Source organism: Staurois parvus, unplaced genomic scaffold (assembly GCF_062004578.1).
Source record: "Staurois parvus isolate SC_StPar_1 unplaced genomic scaffold, SC_StPar_1.0 ptg000244l, whole genome shotgun sequence".
Classification (NCBI taxonomy): domain Eukaryota; kingdom Metazoa; phylum Chordata; class Amphibia; order Anura; family Ranidae; genus Staurois; species Staurois parvus.
The window spans coordinates 8,981,677-9,008,764 of record NW_028318040.1 but is presented as its reverse complement, the minus strand read 5'-3'; the positions used below and the strand labels follow the sequence as shown (position 1 = coordinate 9,008,764).

General features: G+C 41.9%; 1 protein-coding gene across 3 annotated transcripts in view; it reads left to right on the top strand.

Annotated features, from left to right (window-relative positions):
• The first annotated feature begins 5,658 nt into the window (after positions 1 to 5,658).
• DAPP1 (dual adaptor of phosphotyrosine and 3-phosphoinositides 1) overlaps positions 5,659 to 27,088 on the top strand; it is a 108,835-nt gene continuing 87,405 nt past the window's right edge. The window contains exon 1 of one of the 3 annotated variants that reach the window (XM_089680554.1): positions 5,659 to 5,899. In XM_089680554.1, the coding sequence (XP_089536680.1) occupies positions 5,796 to 5,899 (104 nt within the window). In that variant the 5' untranslated portion in view covers positions 5,659 to 5,795. The remainder of the gene's footprint in view (positions 5,900 to 27,088) is intronic. The other 2 variants (XM_089680556.1, XM_089680555.1) reach the window with 2 other exon arrangements.

Here is a 27,088-nt window from a genome sequence, read left to right as displayed (position 1 = left end):
AGTGCCACCTACCAGTGCCTCCTCATCAGTGCCCATCAGTGCAGCCTATCAGTGCCCATCAGTGCAGCCTCATTGGCATACATCAGTAAAGGAGAAAAATTATTTAATTACAAAGTTTTATAACAGAAACTAAGAAAAAAACTATTTTTTAAAAACTATTCAGTGTTTTTTAGTTCGTTTAGCAAAAAGTAAAAAACCCAGAGGTGATTAAATACCACCAAAGAAAGCTCTATCTGTCTCAAAAAAATGATAAAAATGTCATATAAGTACAGTGTTGCATGACTGTGCAATTGTTATTCAAAGTGCAGCAGCACTGAAAGCTGAAAATTAGTCTGGGAAGGAGGGGGTGAAAGTGCCCAGCAGGCAAGTGGTTAAATCTGCCTAGCAACAGGAAAAAAGATTAAAATTTTTAAAAACGCATCAAAAACACGTGCAAAGACGCACTGCGGAAACGGATCAAACGCAAACTGCATAGGTGTGAACCTAGCCTTATAGCAGAAAGTAAAAAATATTGTTTTTTTTTCAAAATTGTCAGGATTTTTTTGTTTATAGCGTAAAAAGTAAAACAAATCAGTGGTGATCAAATACAACCAAAAACAAGCTCTATTTGTGGGAAAAAATGGCATAAATTTCATTAAGGCTCCATGCACACTGGGCGTTTTGATAATGCTGGTAACGTTAGCTGTGTAAAGTGAATTTTTCAGCGTTTTGTAGCATTTTTGTATTAGCGTTTAGCAGTGTTTTGCCAGGTTTGTTTCACGTTTGCGTTTTTTAGTGTTTTTTTACCAATAAAAACAATTTGAGGGGGGTCAAAAAAAGTCCAAAAACGCTGGTTTGCTGCAATTTACCACGTTTTTCAGTGTTAGAGCATTTTTACAGCTAAAAAACTCCTCGAGAAACCCACTAGTTCTGGGGGGTTTTTCCAGCCAAAAAATTTGAATTTTTCAGCGTTTTGTAGCGTTTTTATATTAGCATTTAACAGTGTTTTTCCAGGTTTTCTCACGTTTGCGTTTTTTAGTGTTTTTTACCAATAAAAAAAATTTGGGGGGGGTCAAAAAAAGTAAAAAAAAAACGCTGGTTTGCCGCGATTTACCACGTTTTGCAGCGTTAGAGCATTTTTACATCTGAAAAACTGCTCTAGAAACCCGCTAGTTCTGGGGGGTTTTTTCCAGCCAAAAAACGCCACTGCCAAAAAATGTTGATTAGACTGGCCATACACTATACAATTTTCTGTCCAATTTCTGACAATTTCCTTTAGATTTACCTTCAAGTATGTAGTGCAAGAGCCTGCCTAATTGGATACAATTGAATGTGTTGTTAGTTTTGACCTACTATTATATGATTTTTGGTAAATCTAAACCAAAAATCTCAAGAAAATTGTATAATGTATGGCCAGCCTTATGCAGGCCATAGATGGGCCGAAAATCGGCCGATCTTTGCACCGTTAGTGGGTTAATTGGTTGGCCATTTTTGGGGGTTTTGGCACATATTTTTTATCAATCAAGTTGGAAAATTTGCGGCCGATTTTGAAGATCGGACGATTTTCCTGGCAATGATGAGCAAATCGGCCGATCGTTTTACCAATAAAAAATCTGTGCATGAGCCGTGACCTGCAAGAAGAAGAAAAAGAAGAAGAAGAAGAAGAAAAAGAAGAGGAAAAAGAAGAAGAAAAAGAAGAAGAAGAAGAAAAAGAAGAAGAATTCCAGTCCGCTATTATATTTTATATGAAAAGTCTCGTGGCTGCAACAATGTATCTATTTGTATCCGAATAAAAACATCTGTATCCGAAATGGATACAAATAGATACATTGTTGCAACCGCAAGACTTTTTCATGTAAAATATAATAGCGGAGCTCTCTGCAAGGGACAGAAGTAATTATGGGGTTAAATGCCGGCCGTAGACTGGATGAAAATCGGCCGATTTTTTTACCGTTGGTGGTAACGTTGGCCGATCGAACGACCGATTTTTCGGGTTTTTTTATAAAAAAATGGCCGGTTTTCGACCCGTCTATGGCCTGCATTAGTCTATGTGTGCATGGACACATACGATAATATGCTGGGAAGTTTACTGACTGTAGAAAAAAATGTCAAAAGCCATTAAATACATGTGCCTCTACTATGGAGGCTCTTAAAATTGGAGACTTAGGAACTACAGAATACTGGGGTGCCATGATGAGGCTCTGCAGCTAACTAAACCCCTGTTTTTAACACATACTGTTAGACAGGTTAATTTGGTTTGTTTGTAGGCTGGCTGGCAAGTTAGAGCTGGGAAGTTTTCTTTTTTGTTGTATGACATGCATCGCCCTTCCATGTGATCCTTGCTGTGAAGGCCAGTTATAGACTGGGGCAGTGGCCATGTTTTGTACAGCAGCTGTAAAAACGTCCATTGTACATGAGGACTTACAGTTGTGTTCAAAATAATAGCAGTCAGACATCACTAACCTGATCAATCACTGTTTTTGGTAGAAATGATATTTCTACATGGCAAATAATTTACTAGCAGGTGTAGTAAAGTAATAGAAATCCAACAGACCCAACAGTCATGACATGCATGCTGCTGATTCTGTGTAATTGAATCACTAATTGGAAGGGGCATGTTCAAAATAATAGCAGTGTGGAGTTCTATTAGTGAGGTCATTCATTCTTTGAAAAACAGGTGGCAATTATTGCCCTTATTTAAAGAAGGAAGGCAGCAAATGTTGTACATGCTGGTTACAGAGCATTTCTCTCTGAAATTCTGAGGAAAATGTCTCGTTCCAGACATTTTTCAGAAGAACAGCGTACCTTGATTAAAAAGTTGATTGGAGAGGGGAAAACATATAAAGAAGTGCAGAATATGATAGGCTGCTCAGCTAAAATGATCGCAAATGCTTTAAAATGGCAACAAAAACCTGAAAGACGTGGAAGAAAGCAAAAAACTACCATTCGAATGGATAGAAGAATAGCCAAAATGGCAAGGACTCAGCCAACAATCAGCTCCAGGAAGATCAAAGAAGGTCTAAAATTCCCTGTGAGTACTGTTACAATTAGAAGACGCCTATGTGAAGCCAAGCTATCTGCAAGAAGCCCCCGCAAAGTCCCACTGTTGAAAAAAAGACGTGCTGAAGAGGTTACAATTTGCCAAAGAGCACATTGACTGGCCTAAAGAGAAATGGCGCAACATTTTGTGGACTGATGAAAGTAAGATTGTTCTTTTTGGGCCTAGTGATGGAGACAGTTTGTCAGATGACCCCCAAACACTGAATTCAAGCCACAGTACACTGTGAAGACAGTGAAGCATGGTTGCGCAAGCATCATGATATGGGGATGTTTCTCATACTACGGTGGTGGGCCTATTTATCGCATACCAGGGATCATGGATCAGTTTGAATACATCAGAATACTTGAAGAGGTCATGCTGCCTTATGCTGAAGAGGAAATGCCCTTGAAATGGGTGTTCCAACAACACAACGACCTCAAACACACCAGTAAACGTGCAACATCTTGGTTGCAGACCAACAAGATTGACGTTATGGAGTGGCCAGCCCAATCCCCAGATCTTAATCCAATAGAAAACTTGTGGGGTGACATCAAAAATGCAGTTTCTGAGGCAAAACCAAGAAATAGAGAAGAACTGTGGAATGTAGTCCAATCATCCTGGGCTGGAATACCTGTTCACAGGTGCCAGAAGTTGGTTGACTCCATGCAACACAGATGTACAGCAGTTCTCAGAAACAGTGCTTATACAACTAAATATTCATTAAGTGATTCAAAGGAAAGCAAAATCTTCAAACATTTTTCAGTTTATATAGTGAATGTTTGAGTTTGTAAAGAAGAATACAAACACTGCTATTTTTTTGAACAGTCTAATATTCACTTTTCTTCAATTTTTTTAGAGGAACAACACAAATTTGATCTATTTTTCTTCATGTTTTGATTTGGAATAGAATGTGTAGTGTTCCCAATGCATTTGTGTGTATGGAAATAAAAGCTATTAGAAGGATTTTGAGCTTTATTCACTTTTTTCAACACACTGCTATTATTTTGAACACAACTGTATGTGCAGTGGTACATGACCGTGCAATGGTCAGTTAAATTAATGCATATAGTAAAAAAATGGCCTGGACAGAAAGCAGGGTAATCTTCCAGAGATTAACCTCCCTGGCGGTATTCCCGAGTGTAGGTCGGGGTAAAATGTCAGTGCCAAAAGCGGTAACCCCGAGCTACACTCGGGCTTACAATGCGGCGCTGCATAGGGAGTCCCTGCAGAGCTTACCTTGTCCTTCGCTCCCGCTATGTGTCCCCTGCAGCGTCCCCAGCCATCTCCTCCGGCCGATGCCAGCATCCGGCTTCTGTGTTCCGGTCCCTGTGACGTCGGGACGTACGGGTGCCGCCGGCGGTGGGAAATTTGAAAATTTAAAAAAAATGTCATTTTTTTCAAAACAAATTTTTCATAGTAAAACATTGCTATTTCAACCCATTTCACATACATATTGTCCCTAGTGCTTTGTCCTGTGCCCTGCCTGCATTTTGTCTGTTCTTTCAGCCTGGAAACTGAGAAACGTCCATGGCGTCCAAAAAGTGTCCCTTTAGGTCAAAAGCGGGTTTAGATCAGCTAGAGAACAGCAATAGTAAATCAGAACCACTTGCAGAATTGAGTGATAATGATTCGTGGGGAAATTCGTCATCAGACACTGAAAACGATTTTGCGACTTTGTTCAGTGATGTGTGAACTTGGTGCTCTATTTCAAATTTCAGTGTTTTCGGTTTGATTATATTATTGAATTAAATGTATTATTACTATATTATTATTTTTTATGATTATTTATTAAATTATAATTTATGATTTCGTGTTTCAAATTTTATCATACCCGGGATGTTTAATAGACTCTTGTTCGGACAGATTTCAGTGAGTTATTCCTAAAAATTACAGCCTACAATAAAAAAACGACATATTTCCATGCAAAATAATGGTACCGCTTTCAGCACCAAAAATCTGAAATAATCAGACCGCTAGGGAGGTTAAGAGGTTTTTATATCAAAATTAGTGTGTTCTGTAAATTGCCTCCAGCATTGCTCCTGTTTTTTTCTTGATGAGAGGTTGCCATTTTGCTGAAGCCCAGAACTCCTGAGCAGCAGTAAATCTTTAGGCTGTCAGCAGATTGGCCTCTACATTTTTGGCACAAAATAGAGAGCAACTGAGCATGTGCAGAACAGGGTGCGACAGTATATTAATGGACAGGGGCGGACTGACTATTTGGAAACTTGGGCACTGCCTGAGGTCAGTAGGGGGGCACCAGGAGATGCCCTTGGTACCTTTTTCATAGGCTTTTTTGAGTTTGGGCAAGGCCACAGGGGCCCTATGATCCCCTATTACCGGGGGGCCCCATGAGTTGTCAGTCCGCCCCTGTTAATGGATTATAAACAGTATAAACAGGCACTTATTTTTCATGTTTTCTATTGTTATACCTGGAAAAGGGGCCAGCCTGAAGTGATTTAGTAGGATTTAATTTTCTGACTAAAGTTCGCCTCTAATCCAAAATAGGGGCTGGCCTTGGAAATGAGGGCAGCCTATAAATGTGCTTTTGTTCATAAACGTCTCCTTATAATTACTTGGCAACCTGTTAGTTCTTATGTAATCCTTTCAGTGTGTGAGTAATGGGATGGGCCGCAGTGACTTCCTGGTTTGTGTTGTAGGTCTGCCTTTCTAGTTTCACAGTGCCTGCTTAATGTGCAGGTGGTGGTTGTGATCTCTACAACACACTGCATGAGCCTTTGGATATATACGACAGGGGTCTGATGGAAGATATGAAAACATGACCTACCGGGCACACAGGGTGAGCTGGAAGGAACAGGAGTGTGAGGAGTCGGGGAATGAGTGTGACGACCAACCAGATGGCAATGACCTGGAGTCACTGGGGTAATGTACAGCAATCTCTCTTCAGTACATTGTATTCATTTCTTTGTCATTTCATCCTCCGATTAGCACAGCCTTCTCATGGAGGATATCCTGCAATAACACACATGTACACAAACATCGAATGATTCATGTGAATGTGAGCTCGCTGCTTCGATTCCTGTTTATGGCGGACCTGTATGTTTTCATAGCATTAAAAGCAACAGATTACGCTTCAGCCTGGGTTCACGCTGATACGGTGCGGAATTCCGCACCGCATCATAATCGCACCCCGTTCATGTGAACCGCTGCGGGTGTGTATGTTAACAACCCTCTGAAATCGGTCCGCAAAACGCGGTGCGATGTGTAGAATGGGATCGCATGGGTGTGAATAGCCATGCGATTCGATTCTAGTGCGGACCAAAAAAGGGTCCTGCGCCTTTTTGGTGTGGATGCGGTGCGATTAGAGCTATACAAGATGTATGGCTCCAATCGCAACGCACAGTATTCCCATGTGATTTGCACAGGAATGCGTTGCGGTTCCTGTGCAAATCACATTCTATGTGCCGCACAAGTGTGAACCCAGGCTTAAGGCCAAAGTCAGCAAGTTGTGCCAGAAGACCCCCAGTGGGACTTTATTGCAGTAATAAAGTCCCACTGGGGGGGGGGTGTTCTGGCACATATATTCATTTAGGGACGAGCAGCCAGATACTCGACTTTCTTGGTTATAAGGGCTCGACTTTATTTGTAACTCTTGCCAAACCCCCCTATAGTGTTTGACAGGCATTAGGTGTTTGACAGGCATTGGGCGTTTGGGAAGCGTTTTAAAGGCTCCCCAAATGCCCTATGCGCGGTTTTGAGGCGGTTGATAGGTGTTTGCCAAGCGTTAAAACCGCACCACAAACGCCTATAACGAAGTTAAATGGTATTAATGCTCCGCAACCACGTCGCAAACGTCTGCCAGGCTTTTGAGGAGCGGCACCATAGACTTGAATGGGAGGCTTCAACTCCTCCTGACTGGACAAGAGGGGTCAGTTCTGACACAACGCTAACGCTTCAGTGTGAACACTGTGTGCTGCCATGTACAGAATTTTCATAGGTGTTTGAGAAGCGTTAAAAAGGCTTGCCAAACGCCTGTCTTCCGCCTGCTGACAAAGCTAGTGTGAACTGAGCCTAAGTTAACAAGTTGGCAAAAAGCCAGATACAATCCACACGCGATTTTATTTACATTCTGTTTTTGCACTTTCGGGGCTTGTTTATATAAGCGTTGCCCTCTGAAGAGCCATCTGCAGTGGATAGCTCTTCAGAGGGTGCTATACAGGCAACTTGGTTATAAGTCAGGAAGTTGGGAGTTGGCAAAAAGCCAGATACAATCCACACGTGATTTTATTTACATTCTGGTTTTGCACTGTCAGGGCTTGTTTGTATAAGCATCACCCTCTGAAGAGCCATCTGCAGTGGATAGCTCTTCAGAGGGTGCTATACAGGCAACTTGAGGAGATGTGTCACCCACCCAACTGTTTTAATGTTGCCCACAGCACCACACTGCAACTCTATGCCTTATACGCGGTCGCAGGGTGGTTGCGGCATGCCCCCTTTCACTGGAATGGAACTTGTTGCCTGCTGAACATAATAGGGGTAAAACGTTTTCCGTGTTATGTGTACAACCCTCTCCCGCCATCATACTTTCACACTGCTCCGGTACCATTTTTACCACGTTTCAGATGCGTTTTTCACCTGTGGAAAAAAAAGGACACAACAAATGCACACGTTCAATAGGGAGGTGTGTTTTTGGTTTTTTTTTTGTTTTTTTTACACTGCACCAAAGATGCATTAAAAAATGCAGCGTGCAGGATTTAAAAAAATGCAGCAGACCCACAACTGATCATTGCGATGAGTTTTATAGGATTTCATGGTCCTGTGTTTTTCTTCCTCTTTTTCTTTAATGTTAAAAACAGAAGAAAAATAGATCCATGTGAAAGCAGCCAAGGGAAGGTGATAAAAACATGACACGGCCACCTGTTTTTACCGCATCCCAACTGCAAGTGTAAACAAAGCCTTACATTTCTAATTGGGGATGTTGGTTTTTTTAGGTTCAATGAAACTACCTTCAGCCTGGATTCATACTGATGCGGTGCCACATTTTCACCGGTTTCTGTGTGATTTCCGCACCGCATCATAATCACACTCCGTTCACACGAACCATTGCGGGTGTGTATTTTAAGTTAACGGCACCCCGAAATCAGTTTGCAAAACGTGGTGCAATGTGCAGAATCGGATCACATGGGTGTGACCACCCAATGCGATGCGAGTCCAGACCAAAAATAGGGTCCTGCCCCTTTTTGGTGCGATTTGAGCCATACAAAATGTATGGCTCAAATCGCACCACACACAATTCCCATGTGATTTGCACAGAAATGCGGTGTGGTTCCTGTGCGAATCACATGCGGTATGTTGCCCAGCACAAGTGTCAACCCAGGCTCAAACATACAGAAACAGCTGAACTGGGCAGGATGTGTCCTATGTAACTTCTTAAGCAGTCCATAGATGAAGTGATTTTCTTTCCAGGAAAGAAAATTGCCCGATTCCCTCATCAACACAGTCCGTGTTGATAGGGGAATCCTTCCCACAGAGCCATTGTGTTCTTTCAGCGGGGGGGGGGAGCCTGTCGGGAGAACATAGTGAGCCGCTAGCAATAATCACATATAAAATCCGACAGGCTGGTTGTACCCAGGTTGTTTGTTTGATCAACTTGGGTACATTCAGCCTGCCCATACTTGGTCTGAATCTTGACTGGTCCCTGCTGAACCAGCCAGAATTCGAACCGTCTATGGCCAGCTTTATACAGTGGGAAGGAAAGAATCAAAGCATCCATATGTGTACAGATGTATCAATTACACATGTACAACAGGTTTTTTATTTAAAGTATAGATAAAACCAAAACTGTTGGATAGAGTGGGGAAGAAATAAAACACTTGAAAGTTTTTTTGTTTTTGTTTTTTTGTTTGTTTTTTGTTTTTTTGGCCATTTGTCTTCCATTGGGAATTTTTTTTGTTTCACTCTCCTGAAGACGCAGCAGGAAGTGAAAAAAAATCACTGTACAGTGAGGGAAATGCCCTTTTCGTTGTCACCAAAACAATTATAATGATAGGGACATTGATAGATTTTCCTGTTTCTATTCTTGTTCAGGTGACAACTCAAAATTTTGGAATTTACTAATGTTCAGTCCTGGTGACAATGGGCACAGGACAAATAGAGAGGTACCTTCCTAGCAGAGGTATAACTCTATCCAAAATTTTAAAACTTTTTAAATGAAATACACTTCGCATCTGATGGTTTGATGACCATAACATTTAATGTTTGTGCACCTGTAGCTCAGCATCTACGATTTATGATGTTTGGATGAGACAGATTTTTTTTTTAAATTGTGGCAGTTGAAAAAGAAATCTCCAAAATTCATGACTAGATTAAAGTGTTACTAAATCCACAACAGTAAAATCAGTCTGTATAGGCAGTAAAGCACGCTTGTTATACTCACTGTGGAACCTAAGGGGTTAATCCTCTGCATTGTGTAAAAAGGATGTTTGATTCTCTCCTCTAATCCTCCCCTTCTTCTGCTGTCCCCAATATATCACCTGATAGAACAGAGGCTCAGGGGAAAGCTGAACATGCTCAGTTTGGTGTGTACTGCTAGAGAGCTGTTTTTTCTTGGGAGAGTGCATGTGATCAGCACAGGACCAATCAGCACTGACCAGACAGAGGGTCAGGATTTCGGCATCCTCATAGGGGAGAACGAAAACTCCTACAAGCTTTAACCAGTACTCTGGTGGGCGCTGATAGAAGTCACAAGACTGCTATGTACTTCTGATGAGAAAAGGTATTTAGCAGTTTATATTTACTAAAATAATTGCATTTCCATGTTGTGTGTCCTGTGGGAGACCAGATATAGTGAATGCAGGGTCCTGGGTTTAGTAAAACTTTAAATTTAAATACATTAGGCTCAATTCTACAAGGATAAAGATTGTTTTCTGCAATGTAACTGTCATTTTCAAATCTTATTGGACTCATTTGAAAGTAACAGTTACTTTGAAAATAAGGAACCTTATCCCGGTGTGCTTCCTAAACTGAACCTGTTTAAGGGCCACACCAAGCCCACATTAGAATCGTACAGGAACGCGCTATGCATTCCTATGCGATTCACATGCAGCTCTTTACTGGGTGAATTCAAGCCTATTCATTTTGAATGGGCTCAAATCGAACAGTATCACACCGAAAGTAGTGCAGGCACTACTTTTCAAAACTCACTGTAACCAGATTACATGGTACAAACGTACCATGTAACCCATTGCAGGCAGGTATGGGCGAATGTACTGCGATTGCGACTGTGTTTGGGGTGGAGTTAACATTTTATTGACACCCACTGCAGATTGCAAACGCACTGCGTTTTGCAGGTGGGTTAAATTGCACAGAAACATGCAGGCATGGTGTGAATGGGTTTATGTCAGCAGGCACTTCCATCAAGAATTGCGGTTTCTATTCTAACGCATACAGCTGTAATTGAATATAAGGCCCCTTTCACACAGGCACACTCCACCAAGCTGATCCATCTGCTCTGTGGGGAATCTGTCCGCTGATGGTGGATGACAGGTCTGTGTCTGCTCCCCTTGCACAAAGCAGACATGGACACAACCTGCTGTTCTCTATGGGGTGGTCGAATGTAAAGAGACCACCGGTCTGTTTACATTCGACTGCCATCCGATCCAATCCGCTAGACAGATGGGGAACAGATGCCCTGTTTGTCTGTTTTAAGCAGATTGGATCATATGCAGGCGAGTGTAAATGGACACATGTCTGTATGCATCCGGCTCCCCATAAAGAACAATGGGTGGTCCGGTCGGCACTGCGAACGGGCGGACTTGATTGGACAGCCCATGTGAAAGGACCCTAAGTGTTTGACATGAAAAGGCTACATATGACCTGCTTTGTTTTAAGTTTCAAATGCACCTTAAAGTATATGGGAATCCTTACCTTGTAAAACACCCCATTCAGCTTAAAGCGATTCTAAAGGTTCATTTTTAATTTTTTTTTTTTAAATAACAAACATGTCTATACTTACCTGTTGAGTGCAGTGGTTTTGCACAGAGCAGACTGGATCCTCCTCTTCTCGGGTCCCCCACAGGCTATCGTGGCTCCTCCTGTCTGTCGGGTGCCCCCACAGCAAGCAGCTTGCTATGGGGGCACTCACTGCTCCATGTGTCCATTCACATATGGAACCTTGGCTTGGCCCTGCCCCTGCTGTCTCAGCCAATGAGGAGGCAGAGACCCGTGACAGCTGAGGCTATTATTCACATCGCTAGATCGCGTTGAAGCTCAGGAAAGTATTGAGGGGGCTGGGGGAGCTGCTGCACACCGAAGGTTTTTTAGAATGCATGAACATAAAAAACCTTGAGCCTTTACAACCACTTTAAATATAAATTGCTAGGCAAAGGGTATTCCCAAGGGTAGCCACAGAACTCTGTTTGTTTGAAGTAAATGCCCAGGTGTTCACCCACAAAGAAATCAATACAAATCCAATATAGTAGTATAATCCAATATTGGTATAGAGGCACTCAAGGGTCTTGCAGAGGAGGTAGATCAAAATAATAGTGTTTTTTTTTGTCAACATTTTGATGAAGCTCAGTCCATCTTCCTCAAGACACTCTCTCAAGAGTCGACAATAAAAACCACTGCTGCCTAGATCTACTGTACCTTATCTCCCAGACTCGTTGAGTGCCTCTATACCAGCTTTACAGATTATATATACAGTATGTATATCATTATAAATGCTGTTTTTTTTTTTTTTTTAATTATTACATGACCTCTGTTCTAAGCTGCATAGAGGGCTTAGAAAGATGGGGGGTGTAGACTGCAGGGAAGAGTATCAGCAGGAGGCGGGGGGAGGGCAGTACAGTGATCTCCCCAGTGAATGACTATGCAGGGGGGGGCATGTGAGCACAATTCCGACCATTGGAATACAAGCAGGCTGTGCTTCCAGATAGAGTGCAAAGAAGAAAACTGACCATGCTGGGATGTGCTTCCATGCCCTGGTGTGGTCTGTTTAAAATAGGAAAGCAGGGGGGCTGGCAGGACTAACAGGTATTTCAAACTAAGGAAGCAATGCAAATTAATAGGATTCTTTTTCTACAAGTAAATGGTGACTGAGACACATCAGGAATATACAATGTTGATGTAACATACACTTTAAAGCTGAACTAAACCCTCCTATCTTTTACAGCCAAGGAAGGTGCCATCTTAGCATTATCTGTAATTGCCATTGCCAGTGGACCTTGCCCCCCCCCCCCTCTCCCTGCTGGGACCAGCATCTTCTTCTGGGTGCTGGTCTTTAGCTGTCTTCATTGGCTGGCATGGGATGACGACATTCCTGTGCATGCGCAGGAGTCCGTAATACTAGCACACAGGGATTGTACCAGCGATGTAAGCACGTTACATACCGGTGAACACTACAAGCAGGCAGGTAGGTGTATTTTACTGCAGAAGAGATATTGCCTATCTCTTCTGCAATAAATAGCCTATCTGCTCACAGTTTGTGAGAGCAGAACTTTAGCTCCGCTCTAAATTGATGGATTAGTACTGCTCTAAGCACGATTAAGCACTAAACCATGTGAAACGCGTTAACAGGTCCTGTATTCATGTCCTGGTGTTTTGTGTGTGATCAATAAATATATACTATATTCATTAATCCTCCAGTGTGCGGCTGACCCTGCTTCCTAAGGCTTATGCACATGGACATATTTGGGCATATACCTAGGGCCAGATTTAGACCTGGGAGGGCACTTTAGGTTTGGGGGGGCCTCTCATACATAGAGTTGATTTACATTCTCAGTCACATTTAGTGACATAATAATTTTATTTTTTATATAATTTTTTATATTTTATTTATTTTTTTGTTTATGGGGGTTGGCTTCTTTCAGGGGGGCCCAGGGCAGTTGCCCCTTTTGCCATCTTAGAAATTCAGCACTGCAAACACCTTAAGCCCGCAGTCACATCAAAGCCGATTTTGAAATCGGGTGACCCGCTGATTTCAGTTGCGGTTTGACACAGATGTCAATGCAAATCGCACCAAAAGTAGTGCATGCACTACTTTAGAAATTGGTGTGGCTCTGTTCAAGTCAGAACTGCACTGATATGACCGCTCTAATAGCGGACAATGGGGTGCGACTTGGCATGCAATTTGCAAGTCGCCTGGCATGCCAAATCGCACCCATTGTGATGGGGGGCTGAGATTTTATTATATTTCCATGCATAGGAGCTACGGGTCTTATAACACAGCCATGGCCAGCAACTTCAACAAATCAATGACAATCTGTTAAGATGGTGTGGGTGTCTGGTTACACGCATGCGTGGATAGATGAGTGCCCTAAGACACGAACATCGCATTTTCTATATATTTCTTGCTTTATTTTGGACTGTGCTAAACAATATGTATTTAAAATATGTTTTCTTTTATAAGAAAATCTAAAATATTAATATTCTGTATATTAATTCTGAGCCAGCAGATAGAGCTTTAGACTTTCTTGCATGTTTTTTCATTTGTTCATTTTTTTTAATTTTACAGTTTTCCATAGCTCTAGATGAGTGTACATACATACAAAGGTGAACTAGGCAGCACAGTGACAGCCGTGCTCTCTTTTTAGAAAACCAGTAGTACTCTGGGATTCATTTGTTATGTAATAAATATTGTAAAATATATGTAAAACCAATATAAATTATATACACGCTGTATAAAAACAAACAAAAATTTGTTTAAAACATAAATAATAATCCCTGGCCAGGAAGGTAGGGACAACTCCCAGAGGGCTATCTCCCTACTCCACTGGATATGCACCTCAAAAATCCCATGTCTTGTCCTCTCGTCTGGTGCCGAGAAAGCCTTTGATTTTATTGATAGGGTATTTAAATCACATATATTGCATAGGTTAGGACTTGGGATCAAAATGCAATCTTGGATTGGAGCTCTCTATGACCGCTCTACGGCCCAAGTGAAAGTCAAAAGTCAATCAGACCTTATCCCAACCATTTCCTGTTTCCAACGGGACAAGTCAGTGATGCCCTTTATCGCCATTAATATTTGCCTTAATCATGGAGGCCTTTCTACGCCAGGTTTGTCAGAACCCGGATATTATCGAGGTTCGAGTCGGATCTACTGAACATAAACTGGCTGTGTTTGCAGACTGTCTTTTTTTTTTTTTTTTTTTTTTTCCCTTTGCTCACCAAGGACAACCCTGTCTAATCTCCTGAAGGAAAGAGATCAATTTCATTATCTATCTAATTTTAAGATGAATCTTGGGAAGTCGGGTATCCTGCCTCTGAGGTAGATCGACAAGCACTCGAACGCTCATTCCCCTTCTGATGGCAAGACTCCCCCCTCACTTATCTAGGTATAAAACTGCCTGCTGACCCGAAAGATCTCTACAAGGCTAATATTGACCCGCTGTTATGCTCTGTCCAGGAGGAATTGAAGTCCTGGGAGAAAGTACAAACCACCTGGTTTGGTAGGATAACCATATTAAAGATGACGATCCTCCCCAAATTTTTATTTTTTTTCTCAGATGGTTCCTATCCGCTTACCGGGGGCCTTTTTTCTTAAAGCTCAACCGAAGTTTATTAAGTTTGTGTGGTGCAGGAAACCACCGTGCCTCTCATATGACCTCATGCATTGTACGAAGGCAAGGGGAGGCCTTGGTCTTCTGGATCTCTCGTATTATCGCGTGACTGCCTTGCTTCGTATTGTGAACTGGAATTTACACAAGGGAGACAAATTGTGGATCCCTCTAGAAAAAACGATGGCAGGCAGGAATTTGGCACCTACCCCTTGGCTTCCTCATTTATTCAGGGGCCTCTCGAACTGGGTCTCACCACTCTCTTCTGCGCAATTCCCCTCATCTCATGGAAGTTACCCGTGGTTTGTCCCAGGAGAAGACCTAGCCTTCTTTAAACACTAGGGGAGCTCCCACGAAACGCATAGTTGTTTTATGTCTGGCACAAATTTGAAGCCCCTAGTGGATCACCGCACAGAATGGGGGATGTTGCCCTGGGATAGTTGGAAACAGACCGCTTAGCACATTCTTTGAGACTATATGACGGATGTAAGATCACATGAATCTTTATCTAAATTCGAGTCTATGTGTTTAGATAGGGTGGGTGCCACTCACCTGCTCTCCAAATTATACAAATTACTATTGGACAAATTGACCACCAGGACTCTTTATTATATCTGAGAATGGAAGAAGGAACTGGGCAAAGACCTGTCAGACATAAGTGTGGCTAAAATAATATCCTTGGCTCATGCTTCATTGGTTAACTCTAAAACCCAGGAAACTTGCTACAAATTTCTATCCAGATGGTATAGGGTACCTGATGGGTTATCTCGCATCTTCCCAAAAGTACCTGGGACCTGTTGGAGAGGGTGTGGGCAGAGAGGCACTTTTCTACATCTGTGGTGGAATTGTCCAGTCATTTTCCCCTTTTGGTTCGACATTCGAGCAATTATTCATGAGTTGACACAATTCCATCTGGCTGATGATCCCTTACCTACCCTATTCCATGACATAGAACAGTCGGTTGGGATATACAAACGCTCCTTGCTGCCCCATCTCCTCAACACAGCTAAGTGTCTAATTCCAATACATTGGAAATCTCCTGTGCTGCCTTCAGTCAAGGAGTGGCTGCAGAAGTAAAGGACATTATGAAGACAGAGGAGTGGCGACATCAATGTACACATACATATAAGTTCTATAGATGTTAGGCCACATGGATTGAATTCCTCACCTCTTACAGGCATAAACAATTAATGGCATAATCAGGGGCGGACTGACAACTCATGGGGCCCCCGGGCAATAGGGGATCATGGGGCCCCTGTGTCCTTGCCCAAACTCAAAAGCTATGAAAAAGGTACCAGGGGCATCTCATGGGGCCCCCTACTGACCCCGGGCCCTCGGGCAGTACCTGAGTTTCCAAATGGTCAGTCCGCCCCTGGACATAATTGTTATACCTCATTTTGAAAAACAGGTTTCTGTGGTTAGCACCCTTCAGGGACCTTTTGACCAGGACAGATTATACTGTATATGTTTTCTATGGCTAATTTATCTTTCTTTCCCCCTTTTCCAATACACTCCCCTACTTGTTTGTAATTTTTTCTCTCTTCCTTTCTACATTCCTGTTTGGTCTGCGTGACTTCAAATAGCCTAACTGATAATGTTTACTACTTACGAGCTGACCTTATTTTATTTGCTGGCATATGTCGCATTGTCATGGTATATCTTTCGTGACCGTTAGGTCCGCCTCCTGGAATGTATGTATTGTTATCCCTTTGTTTTTGCTCTTTTCTGTATTGACATATGCATAATGAAAATAAAGATTTTTTTTTTTTAAAACCCCATATATAATAAAATTAAAGTTGATAAAAAAAAACCAATGCAGATTTCGCTTCAAAGGGCATATCTGGGTTTTTAAGCCATCTTCCTGAACTTCTGTAGAATAGCATGCAAGGCCCCTAAATTGTATCCCTTTTTTATAAGCAATAGGTTTCATCTTTTTCTAATTATTTTTATATGAATTTTTTTACAAAAGGGTGTCCTTCGTAATACATTCATAAAGTTCAATATTTGATTTGTATCAGAAATACTACATTTTGGCAGCAGATGGCATTGCAAGTAATGCCTTCATATATGTTTTCTGAAACAAGCATAATCTTTCTGTCTCAAAGGTGGAGGACAGTACAAAAAGGGTTTTGAGGCATTAGCTCTGATAGAAAAAAAAAAATCCCCTTTACAAGTTTCCCTTCATGTGGGCCACAAAGAAATAGTGGCTCTGCAAAAAAGCAGTAATTGCCAACAAAGATGACCATAGTCAAATGTTCACCAGACACATTACAATCAAGTATTCTAACTATTAAAACTATGTAATATCAGGACCCACCCAAACTATCTAATCAATATCTATCCAATCAGACACACCCTTACGCTACATTGTTGGCAGATCTAAAGGAGATGGCACAATCGGACTGTTTAACTGTAAGTGGTGAGCTTTAAGCAGGCCATACTTGGAGTGAACTTTGGCCAGTTCACCAGGGACTTGATCGACTTGTGTACAAACTGTCAGGTCTTTCTTGAATGACCAGTGCCGCCAACTATAGCCTGCAAGCCTGATTGTTTTCTGCTGGTGGAAAAGTGGTGCATTGACTGCTGTTGCATAGGGTATGCTCTGCCAATAATTTTTGTTTAGATCCTTATGGATGCATGGAATGGACTTCTCCAGAAAAGAGTGTCCTTTCCAAAGCACTACTGTCTGTTGCTGTTTAACATTAGCATTTTTGTCTCCTTTTAGTGTCCAAGATGGGACGCCAAAAAGGGTTTAATGACAACCTACTTGTTCTTTGACCCCACCTGCACCTGTGGTGAACTAATAAAGGGCCCCGGGGCCCCCTACCCACCAGTGTGTGGGGGGTATGCAAGCAGTTTATCAAGCACACATACATGCATTATTAAACACAAGCTAGGTGACTGTGCCTGGACCTGACAATTGTAGTACAACATTGAGGGTTACTTGATGCAGCTGGGGAACCAGAGAGCACTGGAGGCCTGCGCTGTAACCCATTCTCTCCTAGAAGCCCAGTGTGGTCACCTGGCGGGCTCTTACAACTTTCACTATTTTCTTGATGGGTACTATGCATGTGTTTTGCTATAGGTGACATTACAGCTTGTACTGTTGTTTGATGGGACAGTATTTTTATGTGCTCTTATGTGCCTTCATATTGCTCTATACCTAGTGCACTATATGATAGGCATACCAGTTATTCCAGTACGGACAGTTCTAATAGGTGACTTTAAAGGGGTTGTAAAGGCTGAAGGTTTTTTACTTTTATGTGTTCTATGCATAAAGGTAAAAAACCTTCTGTGTGCATCAGCCCCCCTAATACTTATGTGAACCCCATTGTGACCCAGCAATGTGCATGAGAACCTCGGCTCTCCAGGTACTGTTCCTCATTGACTGAGACAGCAGCAGGAGCCATTGAGAAGAGACAGAGGGCGGGGCTGAGCCATAGTTTTGTGTGTAAATGGACATGCAGAGCAGCAGCTCAGGAGCAAGACTGCTTGGGTGCCCCCATAGCAAGGTGTCTGCTCTGGGGACAGGAGGAAGGAGCCAGCTGTATGCTGGACTGTATATGACGTACTCTTGACTCTAAGTACATCGTACATTATACATTTTTGACCCCTGTACATTTTATTCTATTTTGCTAGTTTCTTCAGGTAGGCAGTGTGCAGAAAAGCATATATAATGGAAGAATTTCTTTTGAATGATTGTGCTTAGGTTTGTAAATACCTAGACTCTTGCTTGTGGCCCAGTAATTAAAGCATATTTTATGGGTACAGGCACTGTGCCATATGGTATCATGCACATAGTGAGTAAGCTGAAGTCTTATGAATGGATATCTCCTAAACGTGCACCGTGTAGGAAATATTCGCTTGATTCGCAGCCTGTGACATCACCGGCGCATGCACTTTGAAGGAACTCTTCAGAGCTCTGTGCTGCTGCCGTAACTCCCATGCACATGCCCAGGAGTGATGTCACGTCTCGGCCATTCAAGTGGCCTGGGCCCGCAAACCAGGAAGGAAGACCAGGTGAAGATGGAAGCCCTGTCAGTGGAGACAGAGAGCTGCTGGAGGGCTTCGTTTCAAGGTAAGTCTTTCATAATGTGGTAGTATGCAACCTAGCACATTATCATTATAATGTTACCTTGCAGGAGGAACATTTTTTTTCCCCTTTGTCAGAAGTTTACTACCACTTTAGTCCTCTTCAAATGTTGGCCCAGTTTTGCCACAACGACAATTCTCTGCCGCGTAATTTGCCTGGTTATTTTCCTTTGGGCGCCTGTGGCTGACCCTACCCCCCCACCCGAGGACAAAATGATTTATGCTCCAAATTCTGATGTTCTGTAGTTACCTGATACAGTTTATTCTCCCCATACCCACCATAGAACTGGTTTGACGCTTGAGTTTTTAACATGAAGCCTTATTGTCCTTATGTATGTTCCACGCACCTCTAGTCCAATTTTATTCCCTTTTGATATAACTCACAATTGCATTCTCTGTAGTTAAACATAAATGTTAACTCCAGTAGGGTAAGAAACATCCCACTTGTGATCTCTATGATAGGAGGACCATTCTAGGATGTAAGGGGTTGAGATCTACGTACATTGGTTCGTAAGCAAGTAGTTCAATACACCAGCAGCTTGCCATCTTGCTGTATCTAAAACATTTATTTTTGGGTTCACTAGTCCTTTAAACATATGTTTAGATTTCATTGCTGTCATGATGTATATGGAAAATGTTGCAATAGGGCCTGGTATCTCTTCCTACTACCATTGTCTCCCCTGTGACCCGCTGCTCCAGAACTTACTTTCTGTTCCTTGCCTATCAATTGTCCCAGCTGTCTGTTATGCTTTCAACTTTCTTATAGTACTTCTTCCCTCTCTAGCCCTGCCATAGATCAGAGGAAGTGACCATTTTATCTACCCACAACATACTTCCTTTCAGAGATGTCATCGGTGTTGCAAATAGCCTCAGTAACCTGGGGAAATACTGTACATGACTAAATATTTGCATGATGGCTATCAATTTGTCTGTCAAAGAAGAGAGAGATTTTATTTCAAACATTTGTGAGTCTTGCTAGTTTTTTTAAGGGTTGTGCTACTCCTCTAAATGTGCAATGTCAAAATCATTGCTGCAAACAATAATCAAAAGCAGTAAACCATGTAATATAGTGACAATCGGAATAAAATGAAATGAAATAGCAGTGGCATCCTTTTAATAATGTAATGGAAATCGCAAAGCAAAAAGTCCATCTCTAATAAGTGTTCTGTGTAAAGAATATTCAATTGTTCCAACTTGCCAAACAGTGATCCACCACCAATACAAATACAGGTCTTTTACCCGAAGTACAGGATGTCCATATGTTGAGATCATGAGTGCATATGCATCATCAATAAAAATACGGCTAGTAAGTGACCACACTTCAACCAATGTTCACCTCTGCAAGGATGTCAATTGTGGACCATAAGAAGGAGGAAAGCAGGGCATATAGTGTAATCCAGTACAAAATGGTGATTTGTTGATATAAAATTCAATGGCTACTCCTAAGTGCAAAAATATTAACAGACAGCACTGTTCAATCCCACTGTCATAATGGCATCAACCTGCTAAGCCCTGCCCAAATCCCCTGATGACATCCTATTATGATGAAATGCGTCAGACGAAGCTTAGCAGGCGATGTCATCACTCCCGTGGGACTGAACAGCACTGTATTTCTATGCTGTTGATATTTTTGTCTGCTTGTGAGTACCCATTGGATTTTATAATAATAAATCACAATTTTGTACTGGATTGCACTATGTGCCCCACTTTCTACCTACTGCATATGTGTCATATAATATTAATAAAGTTCACACAAAGGATTTAAGAGTGTGTTTTTTATGCAATTTTTATTAATGTGTATCAAAAATATAGGTGACTTTGAAGGCAACCTGGTAACTACCATAGTGCAATGCCTCTGTACAATTATGGCTGGATCTAGAGGGGTGCTGGGGTGGGCTGCGTCCCCCAGACTTCAGTTACATCCCTACAGCAGACAAGCTAGATCCAGCCCTGTGTACAATCACATGAAAAATGTATTATTTACATAGTGTTCTGGGAAATTGGAATCTTGGAAGACAAACAAGTAAACTATGAATCTTAATTGTTTGTCTTCTGTTCTGGTACCTAGTGGGCTGGGTGAGCCCTAGCACGTTACCTGCATTGGCTAAGAATTTTGGTCTGGAGCAGCGCACTGTTCCCTCACTTAACCTTGGCTTGAGTCTATACTCTAGTCCCTATTCCATATCTCCTGTTCCATTTTTGCCCGGTGACACAGGAGTTGGCATCTCATCTTAGCAGCACCAGTGCCCAGTTGGATTTGTTTCTAATTTGTATATCTTTGCCTCACTATACTTGGAGGTAGCACATTCTGGAGTATGCTGGCTGCCAGTCCAATATTTTTTCCCTGTATGTAAAACTGTTCTCTCTTTTACTTTCTCTGTCATATATGTTTATGTATAATTTATGAATCCCTATTTACCACAAGTAACACTGCTGAACATATTTAATGCTACTCAACCCTACTAGTCAATTTACCATTCAGCCCCTGTCACGCAGTCATTATATCACTGAAATGATACAACTAAATCTTTGCCTGGTTTCTGATGAATCTCCGCTCTAATTTGTGAAAGAACAAAAGAATGGTCAAAGATTTGCAACAATTTTCCAACATTCACAAATGCTTAGTATTGTTGGTTAACCCAGGGTTTCTCAACCTTTTTTAAGTCAAGGCACCCTTTAAAATTCAGAACAGTCTTGAGGCAATCTTTAAAATTTTGCACAATCTTGAGGCACCCATTACAAAATGTAAAAAACAAAATGAATAGTTTTACAGAATGTAGCAACATCTGCACATGTTGGACACCTAATGTCAGAGGTGATGTATTCTTCCAAAGCAAATACACGAACACCGGTGCCAACTAGTATTCCATTGTTTCTCTTCTCTCTGTTTCTCTCGCTTAGCTAATGTGACCAGAGCCCTGACAGAGAGGGGCAAGCAAGGATGCTGTTCCGGTGCCTGATATCCTTCTTATCAACTGATGACATTATTGGCTGTTATGTCACTTGCAGTTAGAAAATTGTAATTGTGCACAATTAAAATCTGTGGCTTTGTGTAACTAAAATGCAGGCTGATCCACGTGCTGGTTTTTATACAGTTTTTGGGCCCCTGGTTTATAAAGGCTGGGTTATACCATAGACTACAAACTTGTAATGCTTGCTGTTATCAGGCTGTTTGCAAGGACCCTATATTTATTTCCATGCTATAAAATTAAGTACCTCACATCCTCTACATGGTCTTAAAACAGCTTAACGGTTTAATAACTTTGGATAAAATAAAATGTAATTAACTGTCAGTTCACATTAACCTAGTCTTCACTGTACAACTAGTATCTTATTTATCAAAAATGGCACCATCATTTTCAATTATTAGTTTTTTTTTTCAATGTAATGTGTCAGCAACATGCTCTTGACATGACCTGGGCATAGGAAATATATGTAAGGTAGTTCACCTGTATGGGTTGCTTTAAAGCAGGGGTCTCCAAACATTTTAAGCAATGGGCCAGTTTACTGTTCTACAGGCTTTTGGGGGGCGCCAGACTGTGGTCAGTGGGAGTAGAAAATGCCCCAGCATCAGTGTTCCATCTTTGGTATTAATAGGAGAAATAGTTCTCCATTGTTGGCATCAATCGGAAGAATAGTGCCCTATTGATGGTTCTAGTAGGAGGAATTGTGTCCCATCATTAGTGTCAGTTGGTGGAGTTGTGCCCCAAGGGTCAGATAAAGGTAAGCAAAGGGCCACAATTTGGAGACCATTGCTTTAAAGGATCATTCCAGTCTATAGTGGTATTTTAGTTATTGGTAAAGCCTGGCGGGCTAAAGCCAGCTATAGATGGATTGAATCTCTGGATCAGCAGGGACTGGCCAAGATATGATCCATCTTATGGACAGGTTGGTTGTACTGAATTTGATCCATCCATTGACTTCGGTACAGCCAGCCTGTCTGTTTTTTTTTGCATGCGGCTACTGCCGGCAGTAATCATTGTGTTCTGCAGGCATGGAAAGGCTCCCCGCTGGCTGAACACCGTGGGAGGGATTTCCCCATCAACACTGATTGTGTCGATGGGAGAATCGAGCGATTCAACACTGAATCATCTATGGCTTGCTTAGGTTAACCCCTGGTTTCTTATATGTCTTTTATACTATAAAAGTGAAATGGCTCTGCCATAATTTCTTTCCACCTTGGAGTTTCGGGTGTTCCCGACAGCATTTACATGTTTCAGCTTTTCCTGCTGTATCCAGCAAATTATAAGATTAAATTTAAAAAAAGAGACAGAATGGGAAACTCTCACAATGGCCACAGCACATGAACAGGTCTCGGAACTAAAGTGCAGATATCTCACTAATAATGTCTCTAAGAGAATTAAGAAACATATGTAGTTTCTTTCCATCATCCCCATCCTCTGGAAATCACTACCCCAATCCATCAGACTGTCACCTTCCCTCTTCACCTTCAGAAAACCCACCTCTTCAGGGAAGCCTACCCCACCCTCACCTAACAGCCCTTCTCCTTCATTCTTCCTACCACTCCATCCTCCACAGCCATTTCCTCCTGTACCTCTACCCCCTCCCTTCTAGATTGTAAACTCAAAAGAGTGGGGCCCCTCTAACCCCTCGTGTGCTGTTTGTAGTTGCTGTACTGTTTCATGTATTGTCCCCCCTCTATTGTACAGGGCTGAGCAAACCCTTTGGCGCTATATAAACTCGATATAATAATAATAATAATCCTATAACAAAACTGTATTTTTGTCTTTGGAATGGAAGACCTGAATGTTCTTATGATGTAGTGACATCGTATGTGAACAAAGAAGAAACCAGTGACATCACTAAAGCTCTCATTTTGTACATACAAAAAGGAAAATGAGGATGAATGTTATTACCTGATTTGCAGCTGTAAAATGTATTAAACAAAGAATCCAATTTATAGGGGGAGGAATCTTTATCCTAACCAATACAATATAAAGTGACAGGAAGTTCTCCCTTGTCCCCCCTGCAACCTCCTGGGACACGCATCCCCTACAACCTCCTGGGACACGCCAGAGGTTCCAGGAGGCTGCAGGACCATTTATAAAGCACAGCATGACTTGCGCATGTACAGTGGGAAGCTGGCTTTGAAGCCAGAAGGAGTCACAGCTGGATTCCCACAGTAAACATGCTGGTGGTGGGGGCCCTAAGATCGGCAAGGAAGTGGCCTGGGTGAGGATAGTGCTGGACCCCTGGACAGGTAAGTGTCTTTTTATAAAAAGTCAGCATCTACAGTATTTATAGCTGCTGACTTTAAATTTTTTTTCTAGTAACTGAAGATACTTTTTAAGTTAAAGTGAATAGAAGTACCTATCCTCCTCCAAATTCCTTTTTTTTTTTTTTTTTTTTTTTTTTTTCCTGTGACCTGACCTTCCTGTTACAGGGTGGCTATGTTCATTCTCTATGGTCCCATTGTATATAGGAACATCGCCATCCTCTCTTACAAACACCTGAGATGGACTGTTGACTAGACGATTTGTAGCATGCCTATGTCAGTGCACATGACCACAACTAATGTGCACTCTCATTTCAAACAAATGGAAGTGAGGGGGAAAGGATCAAAAGGAGGTTCGGTAGCTCACGGAGGACGTTACATGGAGAGAAGAAAAACACAATAAGAAACAATTTATTGACAAATGGAGTACAGTTCCCTTAAGTAATGTATGTGAACTATTTTTGAAGAATAAAGATATCATTAATCATCAATTTAACTTGAGCCCTGGTTCACACTGATGTGGTGCGGAAACACAGCATTTTCAGTGCGAATTCTGTACCACATCAGAATTGCACCTCGTTCATGCAAACTGCTGTGGGTGTGTATGTTAACAACACCCCGAAAGCGGTCCTCAAAATGTTGTGCGATGTGCAGAATCGGATCGCATAGGTGTGAATACCTATGCAATTCGATTTTAGTGTGAACCCAAAAAAGGGTCCTGCACGTTTTTGGTGTGGTGCGAATAGAGCCATGCTAAATGTATGGCTCCAATCACACCGCACACAAATCGCATGTGATTTGCACAGGAATATGGTGCGGTTCCTGTGTGAATCGCATGCGATATACCGCACTGCACATATGTGAACCAAGGCTGAAGCAAAGATTTTCATAAAATTTCAAGCTTTTCTATAATGAATAGTTGAAATTCACTAATATAAAGAAAAACCAAGTATGCATACTGCACCTGTAATTCCTAACTATTATATCTCTTTATATTCTAAACATTTTTTCTGGTACTGAACAAACGCTATTCTACTGCTTGGGTATAACATTGTCATTAAGCACCTCTGGCTATTGAAAAATCTCATGCTCATTAGGTGACTCTTCACGATCATGTTATACATACAGCGTGGGGTACATACACCATGTGATACAGTGTAGTTGTAGAGTGCAGAGCGGATTAACTCTTGAAATGTAAAAATAACTCCAGCAGATTGTTTCCCCGTAGCTGCTAATTTTAGCCAACAAAAGCGTGAGTGTATGCAGGTTCAGAGTGTCCAACTGCTTGGCCAATACTACGACATGTAAGATCCTGATGATTTACTGATATTTCCACGTTCTCCCAATGCAAGGATCCTAAACATTGATGATTGCACCAAGACTCCTATGGTCACCAGTACAAACAAAATACTGCATGATAAATATTTAGGCCTGGGTTTACATTAGTGCTGCTGCATAATAATGCGATTTTCAGCGTTTTTATGGGGCCAAAATTGCACTATGTTGCTTCTTTTCATGTACCTGCTCCTTTTCAAAAATTGCACTGCACCATGTTGCATTGATGTGAATGGACACCACAAAGAGTAATGCGATTTCCATTGTCATACCTTGCAGTGCAGTGCAAAGACAGATGCAGGAGAAATTGCCCTAGTTTGAAGAGGACCTTAGGCTAGGTTCACACCTATGCAGTTTGCGTTTGATCCATTTCAGCAGTGCATTTTGCAGTGTGTTTTTGCACATGCAATTTTGACACGTTTTGCATTTTTTCCCAACTTATTGCTGGGCAGATTAAAATGCAAAGCGCATCAAAAACACACTACATGCATTTCTGCAGCATCTCCACTGAAGTCTATTGAACCAAAAACGCACCATTTTGTGTTAAAAAAAAAAAAAAAAGTCCCTGAGCCTTTCCAAAAAACTCACCAGGTGAAAACGCAGAGATGTGAATCTGTCCCATAGGAAATCATGTTAAATGGACTGCTGTGCATTTCCGCAAAACATGTGAACCTAGACTTAGGGTGTTTATATTCACAACAGATGGTCTCATTCACATGGGCATACTGATAACTACACCCAGGGCAAGATGAAGAGGTGTTCCTCTGTTGAATTCCAACATTTAACCATGTGCAAGCAAAATTACTGTTTACTTTCTGCATTCTGCTAGTTGGGTCTGCTCAGTGTGTTCAGCAGCTGCTAGTCAGATTGCTCCCTCTGCATCCAGAGAGCTTGAGAAGTTTCTGGATAATAGGTATGGAGCTGTGCAGATGGTAGCATGGTAAATGTGTAAGTGAAATACATTAGATTTAGGCTTTTAAAATGTTTATCATTAACTCCTTGGGGCCGAGCGTACGCAAACATGCAGCCTCTCGGTGGCTGGGCCTTGGTGCCGGGGGGCGCAGATTTGTGTATCCAATGCAAACAAAACATGTGCCGAGAGCACATGCCCTGTGTGCTCCCAGCATGTTTACCGGTGCCACATGGAAAGGTCCCGATCGCTACTTATGGTCGGGAGCTTTCTGAACGTGACAGCCAATCACGGTGATCATGAGCCTAAACCCCACCCCACTTCCCGGAATCACCCACCCCTTAAAGGGCTGGGAGGTGCCAAGGGGATAAAGTTGAACTCTAACCAACCAAATGGTTGCAATTTAAATTACAAAGCAAATGACTTTTAACTTCTTCTCCTTTACAGAAGGCTACAGAATGTTTACGTAGGTGACATCATTGACCAGCATCACCAATGACAAGGCATTGCTCTTGTCAATGATGTCACCTACGTAAACATTCTGTAGCCTTCTGTGCATGTCGGACATCCTGCACCCCTCCTATGTCAACAACTCAGTGATGGCACGTTGATTTTGATTGGAATTCATTATTTACCTGTAATAAAAAGAAGAGTTACTATAGAGGAAGGGTTACTCCACCAACATGTGAAATTTGAACAATCTATGCAAGTTATGCCAACCTTTTTACTACTTTCAGTACTGCCTCTGTATGTAATCCAAGTCAGTGTAATCCAGGCTCCGCTGTCAAACCTAGACGTTTTTGAAGACTGAACTGCAGGAAAGCAAAACTGCATGCTCAAGGACCTACCCCACCCAATGATTAAACAAATGGGCCCCATTCACAGGACCACAGAGAGCCATACATTGTCAAGAAGGAGCGTAGTTCTGCAGCCTTTGCATACAGCCACGACCAGCAACCAGAATACATCAATTACAGTCT